Below are 19,909 nucleotides of genomic sequence, written 5' to 3'. Positions count from 1 at the left end.
GCAATGCCATGGCTTGCACTGTTGTTTGGCATGAGTAGGCCCTTGATTATCTTGTAATCTCCCTTGCATACAATGTACAGTTTTTTTGATGACCAGTAAAGTTTTTTTTGACATGATGATCAATAAAGTTGCCATGTGGTTTTCCCTAAGAAAAAGGCAGTCTCTCCTAAAAAAAAAAGGAAAACGTAGTCATGTCGCGCCGGTTGGACATGCTCTAATCTGGTCGAGTCGCACCGCGTAGCCGAGCGGGCGAAGCGAGACGACTAGCCAGAGTGACCCGACGCATCGGAGTATGCGAGCAACCGAGCCGACGCCATCCCCACCCCCCATCTCCGGCGCCGCCCCGCGGCCCCAACTCCGGCCGCCGCTTAGCTCCGCCCGCGCCCTATTAAGCTTGTGAAGAAGCAGAGTTCAGTGGAGAGATTAACGGACCGCCTCGTTGCGGGGGCCTCCATGGACGACCTCACCCCATCGCCGGCGAGCGAGGTGCCGTTCCGCATCAGCTTCTCCGGCCACGGCGGCCACCTCCGCCTCGACCCTACCCCCCACCCGCTCAGCCCCGTGCCCGACTTCGTCCTGGTACGCGACCCCCCAAACTCCGTCCCACACTGCACGTTTTTACTCAGTGCGGAGTCTGAACCCTAAACCCACCGATGCTGTAATGGCAACCGCAGCCGCCGGCTTACCCACCCGAGAGTCCCAGCAGCGTGAAGGAGTACCTCGAGGCCAATTACCTCAACCCCGAGCTCTATGTCCCTACCGCGGCCAATGACGGCAGGGTGTGGGATGTGGACTGGTTCGACCTCGCCAGGCCGCCTTTGGAGCCCTCTGCCCCGCGCACCATGCTCGTCCCCGCCTGGGAGCCACCTTTTCGTCGACAATCGTTGTCGTCGTCTGAGCAGCAAGTTTGGGACCCTGAGTCTGTGCAGATGGAGATGAGCCAAGTGTTCGACTCGGGGACTGGGGGGATGGTGCCACGAATGCCAGGCCCGGCGAAGGACTTTGTGAGGGGGAGAGTCAACAGCCGGCCATTCCGCCCGGGAGGCCTGCAGGACGATGCAGCTGAGGCGGCAGCATTGGAGAAGGCATTTCCAGAGGGTGCGCGGAATGGTGATTGGGTGCGTGAGCTTATGAGTGGTGGCCCTGCTCTAAATGCTCCGCCAGGGTTCCCCAAGGGATTGGACTTAGGCCAGTTGAAGGTGCGATCCTTGTTAAATATCAAAGTGTGTGTTTATTTTACTAAGGAATGATATGGGTGTTCTAAACTGGGGCAGTAACAACTAAGAACTCCTGTCTTATGTTATAGGAGTATAACAGCCACTGGAAGTGTTTCCGGGATGGTGAGCATGTCGAGGAACGTGCATCTTCATCAAATGACACAACGGTAACCAGCTTAAATGCTTACGGTTCAACATCCACATCCCTGCAGTTTTGGCATTATATTCTGATTGCCCCATGGTCCTGCAGGATAAGTACTCGGTGCAGTTTGATGATTTGTTCAAGATAGCTTGGGAGGAAGATGATGTCAACATTGTGCCACATGAAGATGATGGTGAGCAATTGGCTGGAGATGAGGGAACCAACGGTAATTTATTGCCGATGTACTTCATATGTTCAAGTCACATGAGTATATTCTCTTTTTTTGAATCGCAGCAGTTACTTTCTACACCTACAGATATGCCATTTTGACTTTTCACAGTATCAATGCAATAATTTGAATATGTTTTTTAATACTAGCAAAAGACAAAAGAAATGTATTATGAAAGCATTTCTAAGATAGACCAAAGTTTGAAAATGCAGTCCGCAAGGATCACACAAAAACCTACACTTAGAGATGGAATATGAAGTAATTGATAAAATGCCCGTTACTACTATGTATAGAGTATGGTTTCTTGTGAAAAAAAAACATATATAAATTACGGTTACTTAAAGAAAAAACTGTATATAGGCTACATGTGTTTCTCAATGCTATTAAGTCTTATCCGGTTCCGTGTTAATCCTCCCATTTCCCATTTGTAGATGTCAATGAACGAAAGGTTGATAAGTTGCAAGATGCTTCTGAAACTCTTACAATGGCAGACACTGACAAACAGGAAGCTAATATCAGAGGAGATATTTCTGAAGCTCAAACGGACTTGGATAAAATGTTATCATCTGAAGTGAAAGATACCCGCAGAGAAACAAGTGGATTAGTTGATGATAAGCCAGCACAGGAGGGCACGGTAGGCGCACATTAATAAAAAAAATGCGACTCTTTGCATCTGTTGTGTTTCTTATTCCATTATCTTCATTGGTGCTTGGTGTTGCAGAAGCAGCAACATTTCTGAAGAAAACCGAACCACTGATTGTTATTTGTTTCCATTTCACTCAATAGGATTGGGCACTCGTTGTTGGGGATAATTCTATTGTGACAAACTTCCACAAACTTGTTCCAGATATGGCAATTGAATATCCCTTTGAATTGGATAAGTTCCAGAAGGAGGTAAAATTCTCATTAGCATCTGTACCTTTATCTGAATATTTGAAGTTTCCTATGCTGATGAGCATCTAGTGTGTTATGCTGTTTAAGAGCATGAACCACATTTCTTTTAACATGATGTTCAATAGGCACAACCATGCCACATGCTTGTGTAGTGGGTTCATGCACCAGTAAATCGGTGATAGTGTGGTACCATATCTCTGTGCTTTGACCGTCTACACCATTTGCCTTGTCAATTACCACGAACAGAAAACATCCAATTTCAATTTACCTAGCAACTATATGAAAGAATTTTTAAATTTGTATTGGTATTACTTAGGATGGCACAAACTTTCTTTGTGCATGCGAGTTATCAACATTAAGAAACTTGAAGCTGTCGTCTTAACCTTCTCCTTATGCCCTGAAAACTGTGAATAACTATGTGTTTTGAAGTCTCAACCATAGTTCTGACAAAGCTCATTCACGTTTTGAAGGGCTTCAGGTTTATGCATGATACAGAATTATGTGCTAAGAACTAATAAATTTGCACTCATATGATTTTACCACCATCTTGTGAAATACTGAGAGGTCGATAGACTAGGAGTCTAGGAATTCAGCATCCCTTCCAAATTCTCTATCCATCACATCCAGACACTTGTGTTCATACTTACGGCTCACACATTGACTACATATGGAAACAAATTACGTATTATGATAGCTGCAAATGGTACATTCCATTTCTATTTGTTCCTTGTCTTTGGCCCTTTTGGGACACAAGACTGCCATATAAATTTCGAACGAAAGGAAACATGAAGCAAGAAGGGGTGTCCCCTTCATATACTTCCTATCAAAGTTATGCATACAAGCAAGAGCAATCCCTAATTGCTATCACCTTATGGTTAGAATAGTATGTTACTTAATGCTTGATACAATTGCTAACCTGTATTCTTTGTATTTACCATAAATAGGCTATATATTATCTTGAGAAGGGGGAATCAGTCTTTGTGGCAGCCCATACATCAGCAGGAAAGACGGTTGTTGCAGAGTATGCCTTTGCTTTAGCATCAAAAGTACGGCTGACTTCACTGATTCTTTTCTGTATATTTTTTCGAAACTGCGGCCTTTCATTCTTCTTATTTACTCTGTTATTTGCGGTTAGCAATGTGCTTGACAGCAATGTGCTTGAGTTAGGAGATCTCTAGCTTACTATTTATTACCTATAGCTGCTTTGAGAAGTACACAGTATTCCTGAATCACGCTCACTTTTACTTTTGTTAGTAGATTTATGTCTAGAGTATTGCATACTTTGTTACACTATTTCTCCATGTACTGTAGCAGTTTATTCAGGCCCTCCCAAACATATTATGACATGTCTCGATAGAAGGAATGTAAGTGTGGACACTATGATAACAGACGTTATTGTGCAGCATTGCACCAGGGCTGTCTATACTGCTCCCATTAAGACTATCAGCAACCAGAAATACCGAGATTTCTGCGGGAAGTTTGATGTGGGACTTCTTACTGGAGATGTTAGCATCAGACCAGAGGCAACTTGCTTAATTATGACAACAGAAATATTGCGCTCAATGCTCTACAGAGGTGCTGATATTATACGGGATATTGAATGGGTATGTCATTGTATTTCTGATTATTTTTTCTTAGTGTAATATGCTCTGTTTTTCACTTTTCACTTCACATTTTTGCAATCTTGTTAAGGGCTTGTTCGGTTAATCCCCACCACAAGGGGATTGGAGAGGATTGGAGGGGTTTGAGGTGGATTTTGACTTGCTGGGGATTTAATTCCTTCCAATCCCCTTCGAACCCCTTGAAATCCTAAGCAACCGAACAAGGCCTAAGGGATCATGCTTCATGTTTCTGATGTGTGATTAATGATGCAATCAGGTAATATTTGATGAAGTGCATTATGTGAATGATGCCGAGAGAGGTGTAGTTTGGGAGGAAGTTATTATAATGCTCCCAAAGCACATTAACATTGTCCTCCTTTCAGCAACGGTATGGATCGAGTGAAAACTGCAATTTTATTACGACTGTTGCAATCAACCAAATATGTTATATATAGTATTGATGTTAACTGTTACCCAGTAATAGTTGAGTCATGCCAATTATGCAAGAATGGCATGTCATTAATTTAGTACTCCCTCCATTCCTAAATATAGTGCGTATAAGTTTTTTAGAGATATTCCGCAATGTAGTGCGTATCTCCCTCCCCAAGCGATTTTGGACGAAACTACCCTCCCACCAAACCGAACAGCCAGCGCCCCAGCCCACCGCTTCACTCGCATCTCTCTCTTCCTTATCCCTTCGTCTCGCGGCTTTTCCCACCTGCCTCGCCACCGATCTGCCACCTCTGTTGCTGATCCCCACTGATCCCTACCTCCATTGCGACGACACAGTAGATCGAGTTGCTTCTAGGCAAGAGGGCCGAGGTTGACGGACGAGGTGCTGCACAAATCGGCAAGCGGGAGCTCCAGCGCCGCGGCCGTAGTACGCCGCACGGAGGGCGAGCTCCAACACGTGAAGCTCAGTGGCACAGAGCAGGTTCACCAGCCACAGGAGCTCCAGCGTGAGCACGCGCACGCGAGCATCAACGGGGCAGAGCATGTTCTCCACCGACTGGGGGGGGGGGGGGGGGGGAATCACGGCCACCAGCCCGTTCAACACGTGCAGCTGCGCACCGTGTCTGGCAGCAGCGAGAATCGATGGGCGGCGGCAAGATTCGACTAGCAGCTGAAGCAACGCGCCTGTGTCCGGTTTCTGGGCGGCCACCGCTTGCGTGTATGGCTGGCGACGGCGACACTGGTTGAAGGATGAAGGAGGGTGAGGGGGAGGAGAGGAGGAAGAAGATGGGGAAGAGCCAAAAAAAGGAGCCGCCTGACGAACGACGGTGCTGGAGGAGGAGCCGCCTAACGAACGGCAGCGCTGGAGGAGGAGACGGCTGACGACGGCACCACCGGAGTCTAGCTAGCATCGGCAACGCTGATGGGTGGAGTACGAACTAGTACTACTACTTGGACCTGGGCTGGGATAGAGATGGAGTGGGGGCTTTCTCGTCCAAAATTTGATGCCAGCACACTCATTGGTATATGGGCTAAAAACTATGCGCACTAGATATTGGAATGGAGGGAGTACATAATAGTTCAGACTTCTCTTCAGAACAGGGAATACTAGTACTATTCAGCTGCCTTTGGATTCTTAATTGATACTGAAGATCTTAAGGTGATTTGGTCGTAGCATTATGGCAAGTATGTGTAAGTTTCATAGTATCGAAGATTGTCTGATTGTGTAAGTTTCATAGCAAGCAAGTACGGTCTTATGATCCAGGAACCTAGATTATGTCATACATGTACAGGAATGCAATTTATTTGCTGGTTATGGTTATGCAAGTTTCTGGCTGCTACAGTATTCAACCACACCTATTACTGGCTGTAGCAACCGCTTAATGATAAGCAATGGTTAGTGTGAAAATTTGATTACAAACTAACACATTAAATATATTGGAAAAGTGCGTTTCACTGTTGTGCTACGAAAAATCTGAAGTTTGATATTCCATATTATTTCGTTCATGTTCAGGTTTACTTTAGGCTTGACTTTTTAATTATTCTGCCAGGTTCCGAATACAGTTGAATTTGCTGACTGGATTGGCCGAACAAAACAGAAGAAAATTCGTGTCACATCGTAAGTGTAACGTGCTATAATTTTGAAGCGGGGGAAAAATGTACAGTTTACCCTTGAACCTATTTGATTTTGCTCCTCTAATCTAGTTTTGTTAATTCCAACCAGCCCCTCTACTATAGTATTTTGTGCAATAAAAATCTTGATAACTGTTTCTGTTGGTATAAGCATATAAGCTAATTATGATGATCCTATTAGGCCCTTTTTTTCACATGTATAATAAATTAATAACATGTCATATGACCTATTGATGGTCCACGCCTACTAAAACTTGCTAGCTGTATGGATGAGGAGGTGCACGCTTGGATCCCGGAGAAGTAATCAACATGCACGCACATATGATGATATTACATACACATGCTATGTTAATCACCTTCATGTAGTTTGATTGAGCCAGTAATTTGTTAGAGGGCCTGGCCGCGTGGATCATGGAGATAATTCAGGTGGTAGTGGCTTGCATGATTAGCTGGTTATCTATTTGATTCATCTTTCAGTGGAACAAAATGTGTCATTTGGTGTTAAACATTTGCCTATCGCAAGTGTGTATTTGTCCCTGAGAGGCTGAGAGAGAATGCAAATACACTCAGAGAGATAGAGGGAGGAGTTGAATTACACAGGATGGAGTTGAGTAGCTAGAGGAAACAGTCAGGGTACTGCGTTCCTTTGACATGTTTATAGTGGGAGCTGAGTTCTGCTTCTTGCCCTCTCATTTTTCCCTAAAGGAGGGGTATTTTTGAAACACTCTTCTTACTCTAGTATACAGACAACAATTTGCCCTTCCCCGATATGGGGGGCATAACACAAGATACCTTTTTGGCTTGGTTGCACATAATTGGACAGTGTAGGAGCTTCAACAATATTGGGCTCTAGGTGAGGTTAAATAATTCAGCGCCTTACAGTGTAATTTTACATTCTTAACTGCACTTTTGTAATAACATGCTTCCTGTTCTTAAGCTCTTTCACCATATACTGTCATATCACAATTTGCATCACCGTATGACCACTGTATTTCACCAGGACTAACAAAAGGCCCGTTCCCCTCGAGCATTGCCTGTTCTACTCTGGAGAGGTATACAAAGTATGTGAGAAGGATATATTTCTTACTCAAGGATTTAGAGACGCCAAGGACGCTTTCAAAATGAAAAATGCAAACAAGTTTGGAGCGAAACCTGGAACAAAATCAGGAACTCCTGCAGTACGTGCTGGAACTCAAGGCAGAAATCCAGACACGTCTAGTAAAGGGAGAGATCAGAAGCACCCAAAGCACCACCAAACCAATTCAGGAGCAGCAGCAATTCAGCAAAGCACCTCAGGGTCAAGGAGATCTGAGTCTTCATTCTGGATGCCGCTTATAAATAACCTTTTGAAGAAATCACTTGTGCCTGTATGTGAGAAAGATTGCTTTTGACATCTCTCCATGTTTTAATTCACGACAAGTTCTTTGGACCTCATGTTCTTCTGCTTTGAAATGTTACTTTTCATTGTGCATTCTGAACCTAATACTCCATTGTAGAATAACAATTTATCTTATCATTTTTTGGTCATGAACATAATTTTCCTTTATCTATTGTACTATTGTATGTTACTTAACATTTGACATGACCTTTTCTGATCATTTCTAGGGTTCTTCTGCAGGTGGTAATTTTTTGCTTCTCAAAGAACAGGTGTGATAGGTCAGCAGATAGCATGTTTGGTGCTGATCTCACCAGTAGTTCTGATAAAAGCGAAATCCGTGTCTTCTGTGATAAGGCCTTTTCGCGCCTCAAAGGATCCGACAGGAACCTTCCTCAGGTTATCCAATAGCAAAGTTTTTGACTGGTTAACTTAACTTTGTTTTAATGCTATAGATTTTGACATCTTTGTTAGGTCGTAGGAATACAAAGCCTTCTGCGAAGAGGAATTGGAGTTCACCATGCTGGGCTTCTTCCTATTGTGAAAGAAGTAGTTGAGATGCTGTTTTGTCGCGGTGTGATCAAGGTTAAGCTTTGAACAACTGATATTTCTTCTTTGGAAAAGGTTCACTGTGGTCCGCAAACCCCTTATAGTATAGTGCCTAGCACACTTAACATTGTCAACTATAAAACCTGAAATCTGAGGTCTGACCTTCCTAACATTAAAAATTGGTGGAAATAACCCTCTATGGTGGTTTTGCATGGTGGTGTTTTCACGGTTGCAGCGATTTTGAACACATGGAGCTCCAACGTGGACAGGTTAGAATATTGGACAACCACACCATCATGGCCCCGCATGTCATCTTCTTCCTCCTCCCGCCTTCTGTCTCTGTCTCTCCTGGCCTCCCCCCCCCCCCCCCCCCCAAACATCTGCCACCTGCTCCTCTTTGTTAGCCATCACCTCCTTACTCGATGGCCGCGTGCTCCTCCATGCCTTCCAGAGCTCGCTACACTCCGCACTGACTCGGAGCAGGATGAAGCTCCCGTGTGCCATGGCATGGTGGAACTATCTCCTCAACCCGAGCGCGGATCTGGAGCTGATAATGATTGACCCGTATGCTGCTTGTGTCTCGAGTCCAGTGGTGCAGGTCTGCTGCTCACATGGAGCCGAGCTCATCTCAAATACTGCCAACTAGCGTTGTACTCTTCCTCCCAGCTGATTTTCCGATCGTCTCCAATGGTGTCTCTCGCCTGAAGAGAGTGAGTGGAACATGATGCTATGTGTCCATGTGGGGTCCTGACATGGCTGTGCAGTCTTCCTACTTATCTAAGCCGGAGCTCCACCCGTGAAGAGCTATTAGCACAGTTGCAAAACCACCTCGCGAAACCGCTCTAAAGGGTTTTCTGCACTGGTTTTGGAAGCTGGGAAGATCAGATGTCAGGTTTGATAGTTGAGAGGTTTAAGTGCGCCAAGTATTATACTTGTGAGGGTAAACTGGACTTCTCTTTTCGTCTTTCAGTTACATGTTAGAAACTGATGTACTAAGCTACCAGGATTTTAACTACTCCATTGTCATCTATCTACTTTTTGTCTTAATAGTTGCACTTCTTGAAGCCTGAAGGGAAACATTCATGGACGGTCCATATGATGTAGGATATTTGCTAGATGTAAACAAAGTATAAAACTATAAATGCTTACTAGTGAGTAGTGGCTAGCTACTAGTTGGCAGTTGTGCACTGTGCTCGAATAATCATTGCCGAACCAGTATCATGGGGACAATTTGTTTAGCTTGAGTGAGCTAACAGTGAAATGATTGTTCGGTTCAAACCACAGTGTTGTCAGCTACTAGTTAAACAGTTATATTTTAAAATAGCATGTGCTGCTGCAGTTATATTTTATAAATTAACCGAGTGGGAACCTTTTGACTTGCTTAAACTCGTTGCAGGTACTGTTTTCCACTGAGACATTTGCAATGGGTGTTAATGCTCCTGCAAGAACGGTGAGTTCTTTTTTGTTTCTTCTCTCATACGGAGGGTTTCAGTATTTCTGTATCTTGTGTTCAGACTTCATATTTCTATTATACTTAAACTAAGCATGGTCGACCCACTCGTAGTTTTACTTATATTTGTATATTTGAACTGTGGTAATGAAACCAATCAATTGTCTCCTCATTTTTCGAATTGACTGCAATGTGCTAATGATGCATATCTTATACTTAGTGTAAACTAACATCATTCATTCTGGCTGGTAGCTGCTATACCTTAGCAATTAATTCTAATTGCAGCGAGGTGCTAATGGTCAAATTGTTATGTTTTATAGTTCAGAACCTTGGAAGTCCTTTTTCGATTTATTCATGTGGGAAGCATGAAGTAGTCACCACTTAACACTCACCTCACTGAGATTTGGGATATAACTGTCAATTTTTTGTCTTGGCATGTGTATTGGGAGTTTGGGACAATAATATCTAGTGATTGTATTATGGTTTGCGGTCACTTCTGTTGAATATGCTTTGGACTAGACCAATTTTAATGTATTGTTAGTATCTTGCCAACATTGATTGACAGGTTTCTTTTTCTAAATATATTTTGCAGTTTGCTGTTGACAGTTACACATAATGTCCAGTGTTTAGTTCGTGCAAACATAAATGTAGTCAGGTTGATGCACATAGTGTTTTTTCTTATTTCTGTGCGCCATTTGGAATCAAGCTAATTGTTGCTCATGCTTAGTTTATAGGTTTGAGCTTACCATGCCTTTTAAGCCCAAGATTCTGATAAACTGCTCTGTGCCTCCGACTAAACCTTGCAAATTCAACAGGTCGTGTTTGATACTTTAAGGAAGTTTGATGGAAAGGAACATCGAAGGTTACTTCCAGGGGAATATATTCAAATGGCTGGACGAGCTGGTAGGAGAGGACTAGATACCATAGGTACAGTGATAATGATGTGCCGTGATGAAATTCCTGAGGAAAGTGATCTGAAAAATCTTCTTGTTGGAAAACCAACTCGACTGGAATCTCAGTTTCGACTAACATACACTATGATACTACATCTTCTACGTGTGGAGGAACTTAAGGTATACCTCTCACTGTCGACTAGAAAAGTTTCCTGCTCAGCCATGTTATTTGAATAAGTTTTGTATTTAGATGTGGGTGTATTTCCTGTGGCCAACCATCTTTCAATTTCTCGAGCTCATGGGGCACATGCACATGCTCTGAAATATATATGTTTCAACTTTCAACTCTGGATACTCAAAATTGCAACATAAACTCGACATATATGTCCCTCTTGCTAAACTGCTCAAATCAGCTTATTTCCTCTTATACAATCTTCTTTCTTGAGCTTATCAGCGCTGAAGCACATGCATTGCGAATATATATGTTTGAATTATAGACCAAAAACTGAAATAAGGTAGAAATATATGTTGCTCTTGCTTCTGTTAGACATGTATATATTAGCTGTCTGATATCCCTATTGTTTTAAGGGGTTTAGTGCATTTTTTCTTTGCCTGTATACTGGCTATGGCCTCATGAGAATACAAGTTCCTATTCCTAACAGCTGCACTGCTCAACTCAGGTTATTTACTTGTTAAACCACAGTATATTGTCAATCCATGTTTTGATAAATATGTTGACCAGAGAGTCTGTATTCGGGGGTAACACCTTGTACCTGGCATGGGTTGGTGCCCCCATTATCTCTACCATTGGATGTGCATTGAGATCTGCGCACATTCTGTTACCACAAATATATCGTGAGAGCATGTGCACAAATCTCGAGGTATTGTTTGAATGGCTGACACAGTGGAAGCACCCAGCCATACATACAAGCAGAAAATCGACTCATGTATTCAACTAAATTTCTTGAATTGCAGTCTGCTTAATTTGCATTACTGTTTGATGTGAGGTCGCGGGCAGTTGCAATTGGCACTGGTTCTGAATGAGCATAAGATGGAAGTATAATTGATTGCATTGTCATTAATGTTATTATCAGCTGGAAATACTCAATACTTGATAAAACTTTGTTAAGTTTAATTTTCTTTTCTCCTAGGCATACTGACTTTACTATCAGTATATATTTTTTGCTTTGGGAGACGCTAGAATGCGTCTTGATGTATTTCATGGAAAGAATAATGCCCAAGGCCAAAAGGCCCTACAGAGGGCGTGACTGTCTTAGATCGATGTGTGCCACTATGCTCTTTTTAAAATGTTCCAGAGGAAACAGGATATCCTTCACAGATGCATTGTCTTGTAGGTGGAGGACATGCTTAAGAGAAGTTTCGCAGAATTCCATGCACAAAAGGATTTGCCTCAGAAGGAAAAGCTGCTTCTGCAAATGCTACGTCAACCTACAAAGACAATCGAGTGAGACATCAACCCTTCTTTACCAAATTGTATTAACACGGTTGGTGCCAATATTTGATATTCTTTCACTAATGTTTAATTTATGGGTTGGGTATCTAATTTGTGGAACTACAACCCTTGGTAGAATAGACCCAGCACAGCTTTAGAGTAATTGGCACTGCAAATATGTGATAGAAAATACTGTAGTTGGCAAATGTGTTGATCTAGTCTCATTTTTTGGATATGCAAAAACGACCATCTATTCCTAGAGGACTAATCTTTGTTCGTCTGTCCAAGTTGGCAAATGAGTAAATACGCAGCAATATCTTATAACCAAATCTTGGAGTAGTCTGTTGGACTTGGTTACAGAAGATAAAAAAGATAAAAAAACCGTAGTTACAGAAATGCAGACATTTATTTACTTAGTCCTCTACCTCCCAGGCTCCCAGTCATGAACTGTACATCTAGCCCCCAAAAGGATGGGAGTGTGGCAATATAGTCATTTTTTGCAGCACCTTGCAGGACTAGATGTACAGTTGGGTTGATCCAGGGCACATATCATAGAATCAGTGATCTTTGGTTGTCATCAAATGCTAAGCTGATATGTTTGGTGCTTGGTATTTTCTTTTGTATACAGTTAATAAACAAATAAACATACAGCTCAGTAGATAAGAGTGTTTGTTTCCTATGCAGAAGGTCGTAGGTTTTACCCCTACTTGGCGCGGTTCAGTCTTTTTCCTCCTTGTTAACAACCTTGTTAACAATCATTCGTTGGGCCTTTTTGGGGCTTTCTTATTTAGTATACATTTTCATCATTTTCTTCGCAGTGTTATCTATATAGCACTATGAAGCATATAATTCATTTTTGGTAAAGCACTAACCATATGGTGTAATAATAAAAAAAAGTTGCAAGATCGTATATTACATGCAATAAATTATCCTATCTGCATCATAATTTATTAAATTCATTCTTAAATCATCAGGTGCATAAAAGGAGAGCCTTCTATTGAAGAATATTACGATATGTTTCTAGAAGCCGAAGAACACAGGGAATTTGTCACAGAAGCAATTATGCAGTTGCACACTACTCAGCAGTTCCTTGCGCCTGGAAGATTGGTGGTTGTTAAATCCAAATCTGTATGTATTCATTCTATTGGGTTGCATTTTACGCATGCTTTATTTTTTCTGTTCATCCTTTCAACGATTTTTTTGTTTACTTATCCTGTCACAAATAAGAATTCAATTTTGCGACCTTTTATTAAACAAATAAGGATCCCATCCCAAGGGGAGAAATCCTTCAATTCAGGAGACATGGGTATACACACAAGTAGCTTACTGGAGTTGAGCTTGGCCCAAATTCAATCTTGTGTTTGAAATTAAGCTTGATATCTGCATCTTCTTGATTCAAAACTGAACTAAATTTCTGTTGGACCCCAATTAGCTTACCACCTTTGAGCTTCTTTCTCAGCACCTCCAGTTTGAATGATAAGAACTTTGACCAGCCATTTTAAGCAAGCTACATTAACTGTGGACTTCTTGTGGCACTTCTATGTAATTTATTTGATTCGACGCAAGAAGTCTGTCACTTCTATATAATGAATCGAATTTAGAGGTCATCCAGGGGCTCACTGGTAGCACCATGGTTAGTGGGATATACAGCTTGGGTTCGGTCCTCACTTGTTCCTTAATTAAATCAGTTCTTTGTTCCTTCTAGACATCACCCATTTAATCTACTTGATTTCATATAGGTTCTAATATTGAAACATCTTTTCTACGCTTCTACCATGGATTCTGATAAACCACAGTAGGCTTGAGGATAAAGCGGTGCTTTGCGCTTGCTTAGTTCTCCTACTTTTATTACAAATGGTTACTGGCACAACAGTGGCATCTTTTCCGCATTATAATGTGTATGTTATATGGCAGGATGATGATCACTTGCTTGGCGTAATTGTGAAAAATCCATCCGCTACACTAAAGCAGTATGTTGTTCTTGTACTGACCGGTGATTGCACTTCATCTGCGCTAGCCCCTAATTTATCCAGTCAAAATGAGAAGGGGCCAGGGGATTCTCAAGGATATTTTATTATCCCGCCGAAAGGAAAACGTGGCATGGATGATGATTTTTTCTCTTCCTCTAGAACACGAAAAAGTTCAGGTGTTATCAATATAAAGCTACCATACACGGGGGACGCATCTGGAATGGGTTTTGAAGTAAGAACTGTGGAGAATAAAGAGATTATTAGTATATGTACAAGCAAAATAAAGATTGATCAAGTCGGACTCCTTGAAGACATTAGCAAAACAGCTTACGCTAAAACAGTTCAAATGCTTATTAAAGAGCAGACAGATGGAAAGTATCCTCCTGCGCTAGATGCAATAAAAGGTACAGATATTCTGCGATGGCTAAACTGCCATATATAATCTTGTGCTATTCCATTAAAGGTCAAATCAGATTAGAAAAAAGACCTTGTCTGCATGCTGATTATTGTGTTCATCTAGTATGTTCCAATTCGTTTATAGTCAATCTTGTAAGTAGAATAAGTTACAGGGCTATGGTGTATGTGTTCTCATGGCATATACTTCCCTCAACTCCTATCGGGATCAGCGAGATTGGCCAATATGTGCAAGTCTGGCAGGCGATTGAGCACTTCTTACTCTCGGATGCCCCCGACCAGCTTGTCTGGAAGTGGACTACCTCTGGCACCTATACAGCACGCTCCTGCTACCTTGCCACTTTCCAAGGATCCACAACTTGCTTCTCCTGGAAGCTCATCTGGAAAAGCTGGGCGCCGCCACGTGTCAAATTTTTCCACTGGCTAGCCAACCTTGATAGGTGCTGGACTGCGGACCGCCTCGCCCGTCGTGGCCTCCAGCACCAGCCCCGGTGCCCGCTTTGCGACCAGGCGCCAGAGACGATGCGACACCTGCTCCTGGAGTGCGCTTTCGCCAAGCAAACCTGGCATGAGATCCTAGCTTGGCTAAGGATGACAATCGCAGGGCCAAATCAGGAGGAGACTCTCATGGACTGGTGGCTCCACGCCAAGCAAAACACGCCTACACCGATGCGCAAGGGTCTCGCCTCCATTGCCCTCCTGACGCCGTGGATGATTTGGAAGCAGCGCAACGAATGCATCTTCGACAATGCCCAACCTCTTGTCCCAGTCCTGGTCTCTAGGATCAAGGACGAGGCCGAGCAATGGGCACGAGCTGGTGCTCGTGGCTTACGGGTCATCTTACCCACCACCTGGGATGTACACTAGTTTCTTCTGCTCCGGCATGAACTTTGCCTCTTAGGAGGATTGTAAATAACTCTCTATCTTACCAATGCAATGAAACGCAAGTCCTCTGCGTTTTCCCGGAAAAAAAAAACTCCTAAGGTGTTTGTGCTAAAAAGACTTGAGCAAGAATTATTGAAGTTGCAACTAGGATAAGGCAAAAAAAATGTGATCATATAACTCTTAATTTTCACTATCTTATTAGTACAGTAGAACTTATCTTGAGTTCCCTGATGTAACATCAGCATTTGATGATTTACCTAACCTTTGTGAATTTATTTAGGCGTTTCTTTTGATTGGAAAGAGCTCAATAATCTTTTAATGCTTTTTTCCACTTCCTGCACTTGATTTATCAACTGTTTTGACTTGTTTATTTTCGATGCAATGCAGACCTAAAAATGAAAGACATGGATCAAGTTAAAAGATACCATGCACATAACAACCTACTGGAAGAAATGTCTAAAAACAAGTGCCATGGTTGTATAAAATTGAAGGAACATAAGTCAATGATGAAGGATCAAAAGGTGCACAAGGATGAGCTGGATCAACTGAAATACCAAATGTCAGATGAGGCACTTCAGCAGATGCCACAGTTTCAAGGCAGAGTAAGACTTTACATATTTTTTCTTGTTCTTGTGGGTAGATTAGAAAAAAAAAGTAAGTTCCTTAAGCAACCATATCTATTATTTCTGGCACAACAAAATCCAAGGGGATTGGGAAACTTAAAATTTCGCAAGTTGTCCAATCATTTCTGATCTGGGTCTGCACATGAGGTTTTTGGTTTCTATCCTACTGTATTGAAAGTTGAAACAACGGTTTGGTTTTGAGTATAAATCACGAGGCTAGTGTTTTTTCATGGAATGTGTTTATGTAGGCTCAGTCCAAACAGAATATCATAATTGGCATGCGGAGTGGTCCAGTTACACATGTTTGTGTTTGGGAACTGTCATAGTTGATTAGTTACCGTGGATTGCTCAAAAGGCCACAACCAGGATACCAAGAGGGAAATATCATTTCTTGGAGTGTGGACCACATGCACCTCAATTAATATTTTGACCCTTTAAGATTTCTGTTATAACAATTTTATTTTTCCATGTGTGCAGATCGATGTACTAAAGGAGATCCATTACATCGATTCCGATCTTGTTGTGCAACTTAAGGGCCGAGTGGCATGTGAAATGAACTCTGGTGAAGAGTTAATATCAACAGAGTGTTTATTTGAAAATCAGTTGGATGAATTAGAACCCGAAGAAGCTGTGGCTATTATGTCTGCATTTGTTTTCCAACAACGGAACGCGTCAGAACCATCTCTCACTCCGAAACTGGCTGATGCCAAAAAGAGGTTAGTTTCTTTTTGTTGCCTTCTTCTAGTGCTTATCTCTCCAGCACACCTTGTGTCTTGGACCCGGTAACGTTGCTATGTACGTACTACCTCTGTTTCTTACATTAATGAACAGAGGGTGTAATTGCTTACATGATACATACCTCAAGTACCTTTTGTTCTTCTCTCTGTCTCCGTATTAGGCTCTATGACACGGCAATCAGCTTAGGGCAGCTCCAAAAGAGGCACGAGGTGCCTGTGGATCCTGAGGAGTATGCACGTGATAATCTCAAGTTTGGTCTTGTTGAGGTTGTCTACGAATGGGCAAAGGTATTACCACTACACACATCTTGGTAGGAACTCTTTCTGTGGGATGGGTGTAAAATTCTAACTCTTTTTCTGCCGCGTCGATGTGCAGGGAACGCCTTTCGCGGACATATGTGAGCTGACAGATGTATCTGAAGGGCTGATTGTAAGAACAATTGTGCGGTTGGATGAAACATGTAGGGAGTTCAGGAATGCGGCTTCCATAATGGGTAACTCTGCTTTGTACAAGAAAATGGAGATCGCGTCCAACGCCATCAAGCGTGACATTGTCTTTGCAGCAAGTTTGTATGTCACAGGAATATGATGCATATAGGCTCGGTGTAGCCTAAACCTAACGGTGTTTGTAAGTAGAAAAATTGCTGTTCTGGATGTCTAATTTCTTCACAAGCCCAATCTTAACAAGCGCTCAACTGTAAAGATGTTTTTAGTGACAGTACCATCTGACACCGTTGACACCAGGTGCTCATGAGTGAGTAGAATCAACAAAATCTACCGCATTGTCTAATCAATTTCTGATGTTTCTAACCAACAAACATGTACAAGAAGAATTGCTATGACTTCACAAAGCTATACAGGCCTATAAATGTTCAAGTCAGTAATCATATGGCAACATTTACAGAATGTAAAATCTTGGGTGTACGTATAAGTCAGCCCTCCTCCCCAAACTCTCTGGTGAACCTCGTGTACACTCCCAGCTCGGCCTTGCTCACCGTCGGTCTCTGCCTCGCAAGGACCTTGTCGAAGTCTGTCCTGGAGATCGGAGGCGGGGTAATCTACATCGCCATAGGAAAAACCACCTGAGCAAAAGATGAACAAGGCAAGAGAGAGGTAGAATAACACGCTGCATTTTAGTGTTTACCTGGTCAGCCATGCCTTCCGCCGCGAGCTCCTCCATGGTGGTCTGCACGGCCCCCGGTTGCTTTGGCCCGCACGGCGTCCACGTGCCGCCACCGCCGTCCTCTGACCTGAAGAAGAACATGGCGTCCTGCGTCTTGCGTACGGGCTCAAACAGCACGTCCTTCACCTGTCAAAAGCGCGCTAGGGAGAAGTATCAGTGTCTCGACACCATATGTTTATTGTGTGCAAGAAAAGGCTGGGGGGTATGGTGGCATACGCAGACGGCGATATCCGAGCCGGAGAAGCCATCTGTCCGGTGAGCCACACTCTCGAAATCGCTCTTGGTCAGGCTGTGGGGGGTGTCGCCGAGATGGACCTGCGAAGGTGAAGTCTGAGTTAACTGAACCTTGTAGGGGTGACTGAAGTTGGTAGCAATGTCAAGGTGGGGTAGAGTTGACTGAAGTTTTCTTTTGGTCAGCTCATTACCTTGAGCATGCGTTGTCTAGCTTTAAGGTCGGGCAGTGGAATGTAGATGCGCTTGTCGAAACGTCGCCTCACGGCCTGGGGCACAAGTATGACACAGGTTCAGTACTACAAGGATAACACACCACACAGATGTGCAGTGCATTTTTTTTCCCGCAGAAAATATGCACATTGTAATTATATGAATATTTGATAGATGTGTCTACCTGATCCAGAGCATATGGAGTGTTTGTAGCAGCAAGAACAAGGACCTTGTCATCGTTATGGCCAACACCCTGCAATATTACAAGCATGGCAAAAAAATGTGTTTAGTTACTGCTGAAGAAACCGTGATCGATGGCAGTTGCTTTGCAAATTCTAAATTTATAGACAGACATATGCATGCGGTTGCTTTTCTGACAACAATCTGAGCCACTGCATTCTACTTGATTGAAGGACAACGATCCTGCTAGTTTCTTGTAAAAAGAAGACAGTGACAAGTGTTCTACAATGTCTGAAGAAGTCACCTGCATTTGGACGAGCAGCTCCGTCTTAACCCTCCTAGAAGACTCGCTTTCATTACCTTCTCCACGTTGGCCACACAAAGAATCAATTTCATCGATGAAGATGATGGAGGGGGCATTTTCACGAGCCATTTCGAACAGGTTTGCGACCAGCTTTTCGCTTTCTCCCATCCACTTCGAAAGAAGATCCGACGAAGATATACTACAGTTAGTTCAACACTGAGCATTAGTCCATAAGTGGCAGGATGGTGATGATATGCATTAGCACCAAGGAATCCCAAAATAATTCAATCCTTGGCTCCAAACATCGGCGTTGCAACAAAAAATAATGTGACATGTTTGGTCTGGAACATAATTGTCAATCAATGTGTGATGTGTCTCTGTTGTTGGAGCACATGATTGGAACTGAAGATAAGTGAATCGCAGCAATCACCTGAAGAAGGTGGAGTCGGCCTCCGTCGCGACGGCTTTGGCCAAGTAGGACTTCCCCGTCCCCGGCGGCCCGTACAGGAGGAACGCCCTCCACGGCCTCCGCTTGCCTGCAATTAATTGTGAACTGTCACAAACAGGCGCTTCCTCCGAATTGAGGCGAAATCGACGAAGAATCTTGTGGCACCTGATCACGTACCGGTGAAGAACTGCGGGAACCTGACGGGGAGCACGACGGCCTCCTGCAGCGCCTGCTTGGCGCCGTCGAGCCCGGCGACGTCGCTCCACCGCACGTCGGGCTTCTCGGAGACGATCAGCGAGTGGAGCCCCGCGCGGAGCTTGGCCCGCTCCGAGGCGCGCTCGTCCTCCTCGTCCCCGCCGCCGCGGGGGTCCTTCTTCCTGGTCGCCGCCGCCGCCACGCCGTCGCCGCCGGGCCCGCAGGGGGCGGGGCTGCCGTCGAGGAGCGCGCGGATCTCCTCGGCGCGGGCGACGTACCCCGGGAGCCTGGCGGCGATGGCGTCGCGGACCCTGGGGTTGTGCTCGTACCTGAGGTGCGCCGCGAAGTAGTCGAGCGCCTGCACGTAGTGCCGCAGCGCGGCCGCGTAGTCGCCGGCGTCGTCCTCCTGCACCGCCCGCCGGACCAGCGCGACCGCCTGGTCCTTCATGGCGCCGTACATCGTCGGCAGCCCCGATCGATCGCTACGCACACGCGGGGTCGCGGTTGGAGAAGGGAGAGGAGGAACTTGAGCGCGACGGACTCGTGCGGTGCGGTCTGGTCACCTTTGGGCTCGCCCATCCCCACACGTCAGAGAGACAGCGAGCAGGGAAAAAAGGGAAGCCGTAGCAGTGGGCCGT

The 19,909-nt window shown here is 44.0% G+C and overlaps 2 protein-coding genes across 4 annotated transcripts; one reads left to right on the top strand and one right to left on the bottom strand.

Annotated features, from left to right (window-relative positions):
* Window positions 1–242: 242 nt before the first annotated feature.
* On the top strand, window positions 243–17,311 carry LOC123132362 (DExH-box ATP-dependent RNA helicase DExH11). The gene is made up of 22 exons (XM_044552135.1): window positions 243–579; window positions 675–1,199; window positions 1,307–1,384; window positions 1,468–1,585; window positions 2,020–2,222; window positions 2,375–2,482; window positions 3,427–3,528; window positions 3,886–4,086; window positions 4,361–4,471; window positions 6,087–6,154; window positions 7,169–7,535; window positions 7,787–7,942; window positions 8,018–8,128; window positions 9,489–9,542; window positions 10,358–10,615; window positions 11,791–11,900; window positions 12,863–13,016; window positions 13,803–14,262; window positions 15,545–15,759; window positions 16,258–16,496; window positions 16,679–16,805; window positions 16,894–17,311. Exons 1-22 carry the CDS (start codon window positions 454–456, stop codon window positions 17,104–17,106), a joined length of 4,104 nt encoding a protein of 1,367 aa, XP_044408070.1. The 5' UTR covers window positions 243–453; the 3' UTR covers window positions 17,107–17,311.
* On the bottom strand, window positions 17,312–19,830 carry LOC123132363 (protein SUPPRESSOR OF K(+) TRANSPORT GROWTH DEFECT 1). Of its 3 annotated transcripts, none has more exons than XM_044552139.1 (8): window positions 19,254–19,830; window positions 19,059–19,164; window positions 18,629–18,827; window positions 18,329–18,397; window positions 18,126–18,200; window positions 17,917–18,015; window positions 17,643–17,826; window positions 17,312–17,575 (listed from the first exon to the last, which is right to left on the bottom strand). In XM_044552139.1, the coding sequence occupies exons 1-8, from the start codon at window positions 19,729–19,731 to the stop codon at window positions 17,370–17,372; spliced, it is 1,416 nt and encodes a 471-aa protein (XP_044408074.1). In that variant the 5' UTR covers window positions 19,732–19,830; the 3' UTR covers window positions 17,312–17,369. The 3 variants fall into 3 exon arrangements, with proteins under 3 accessions (XP_044408074.1, XP_044408071.1, XP_044408072.1); XM_044552136.1 differs by having other exon boundaries at window positions 17,662–17,826; window positions 19,254–19,828; XM_044552137.1 differs by lacking the exon at window positions 17,312–17,575 and having other exon boundaries at window positions 17,662–17,840; window positions 19,254–19,829.
* Window positions 19,831–19,909: the final 79 nt, after the last annotated feature.

Source organism: Triticum aestivum, chromosome 6A (assembly GCF_018294505.1).
Source record: "Triticum aestivum cultivar Chinese Spring chromosome 6A, IWGSC CS RefSeq v2.1, whole genome shotgun sequence".
Classification (NCBI taxonomy): Eukaryota; Viridiplantae; Streptophyta; class Magnoliopsida; order Poales; family Poaceae; genus Triticum; species Triticum aestivum.
Note: the sequence above shows the minus strand (reverse complement) of the source record. Positions and strands in the feature narration are given on the sequence as shown.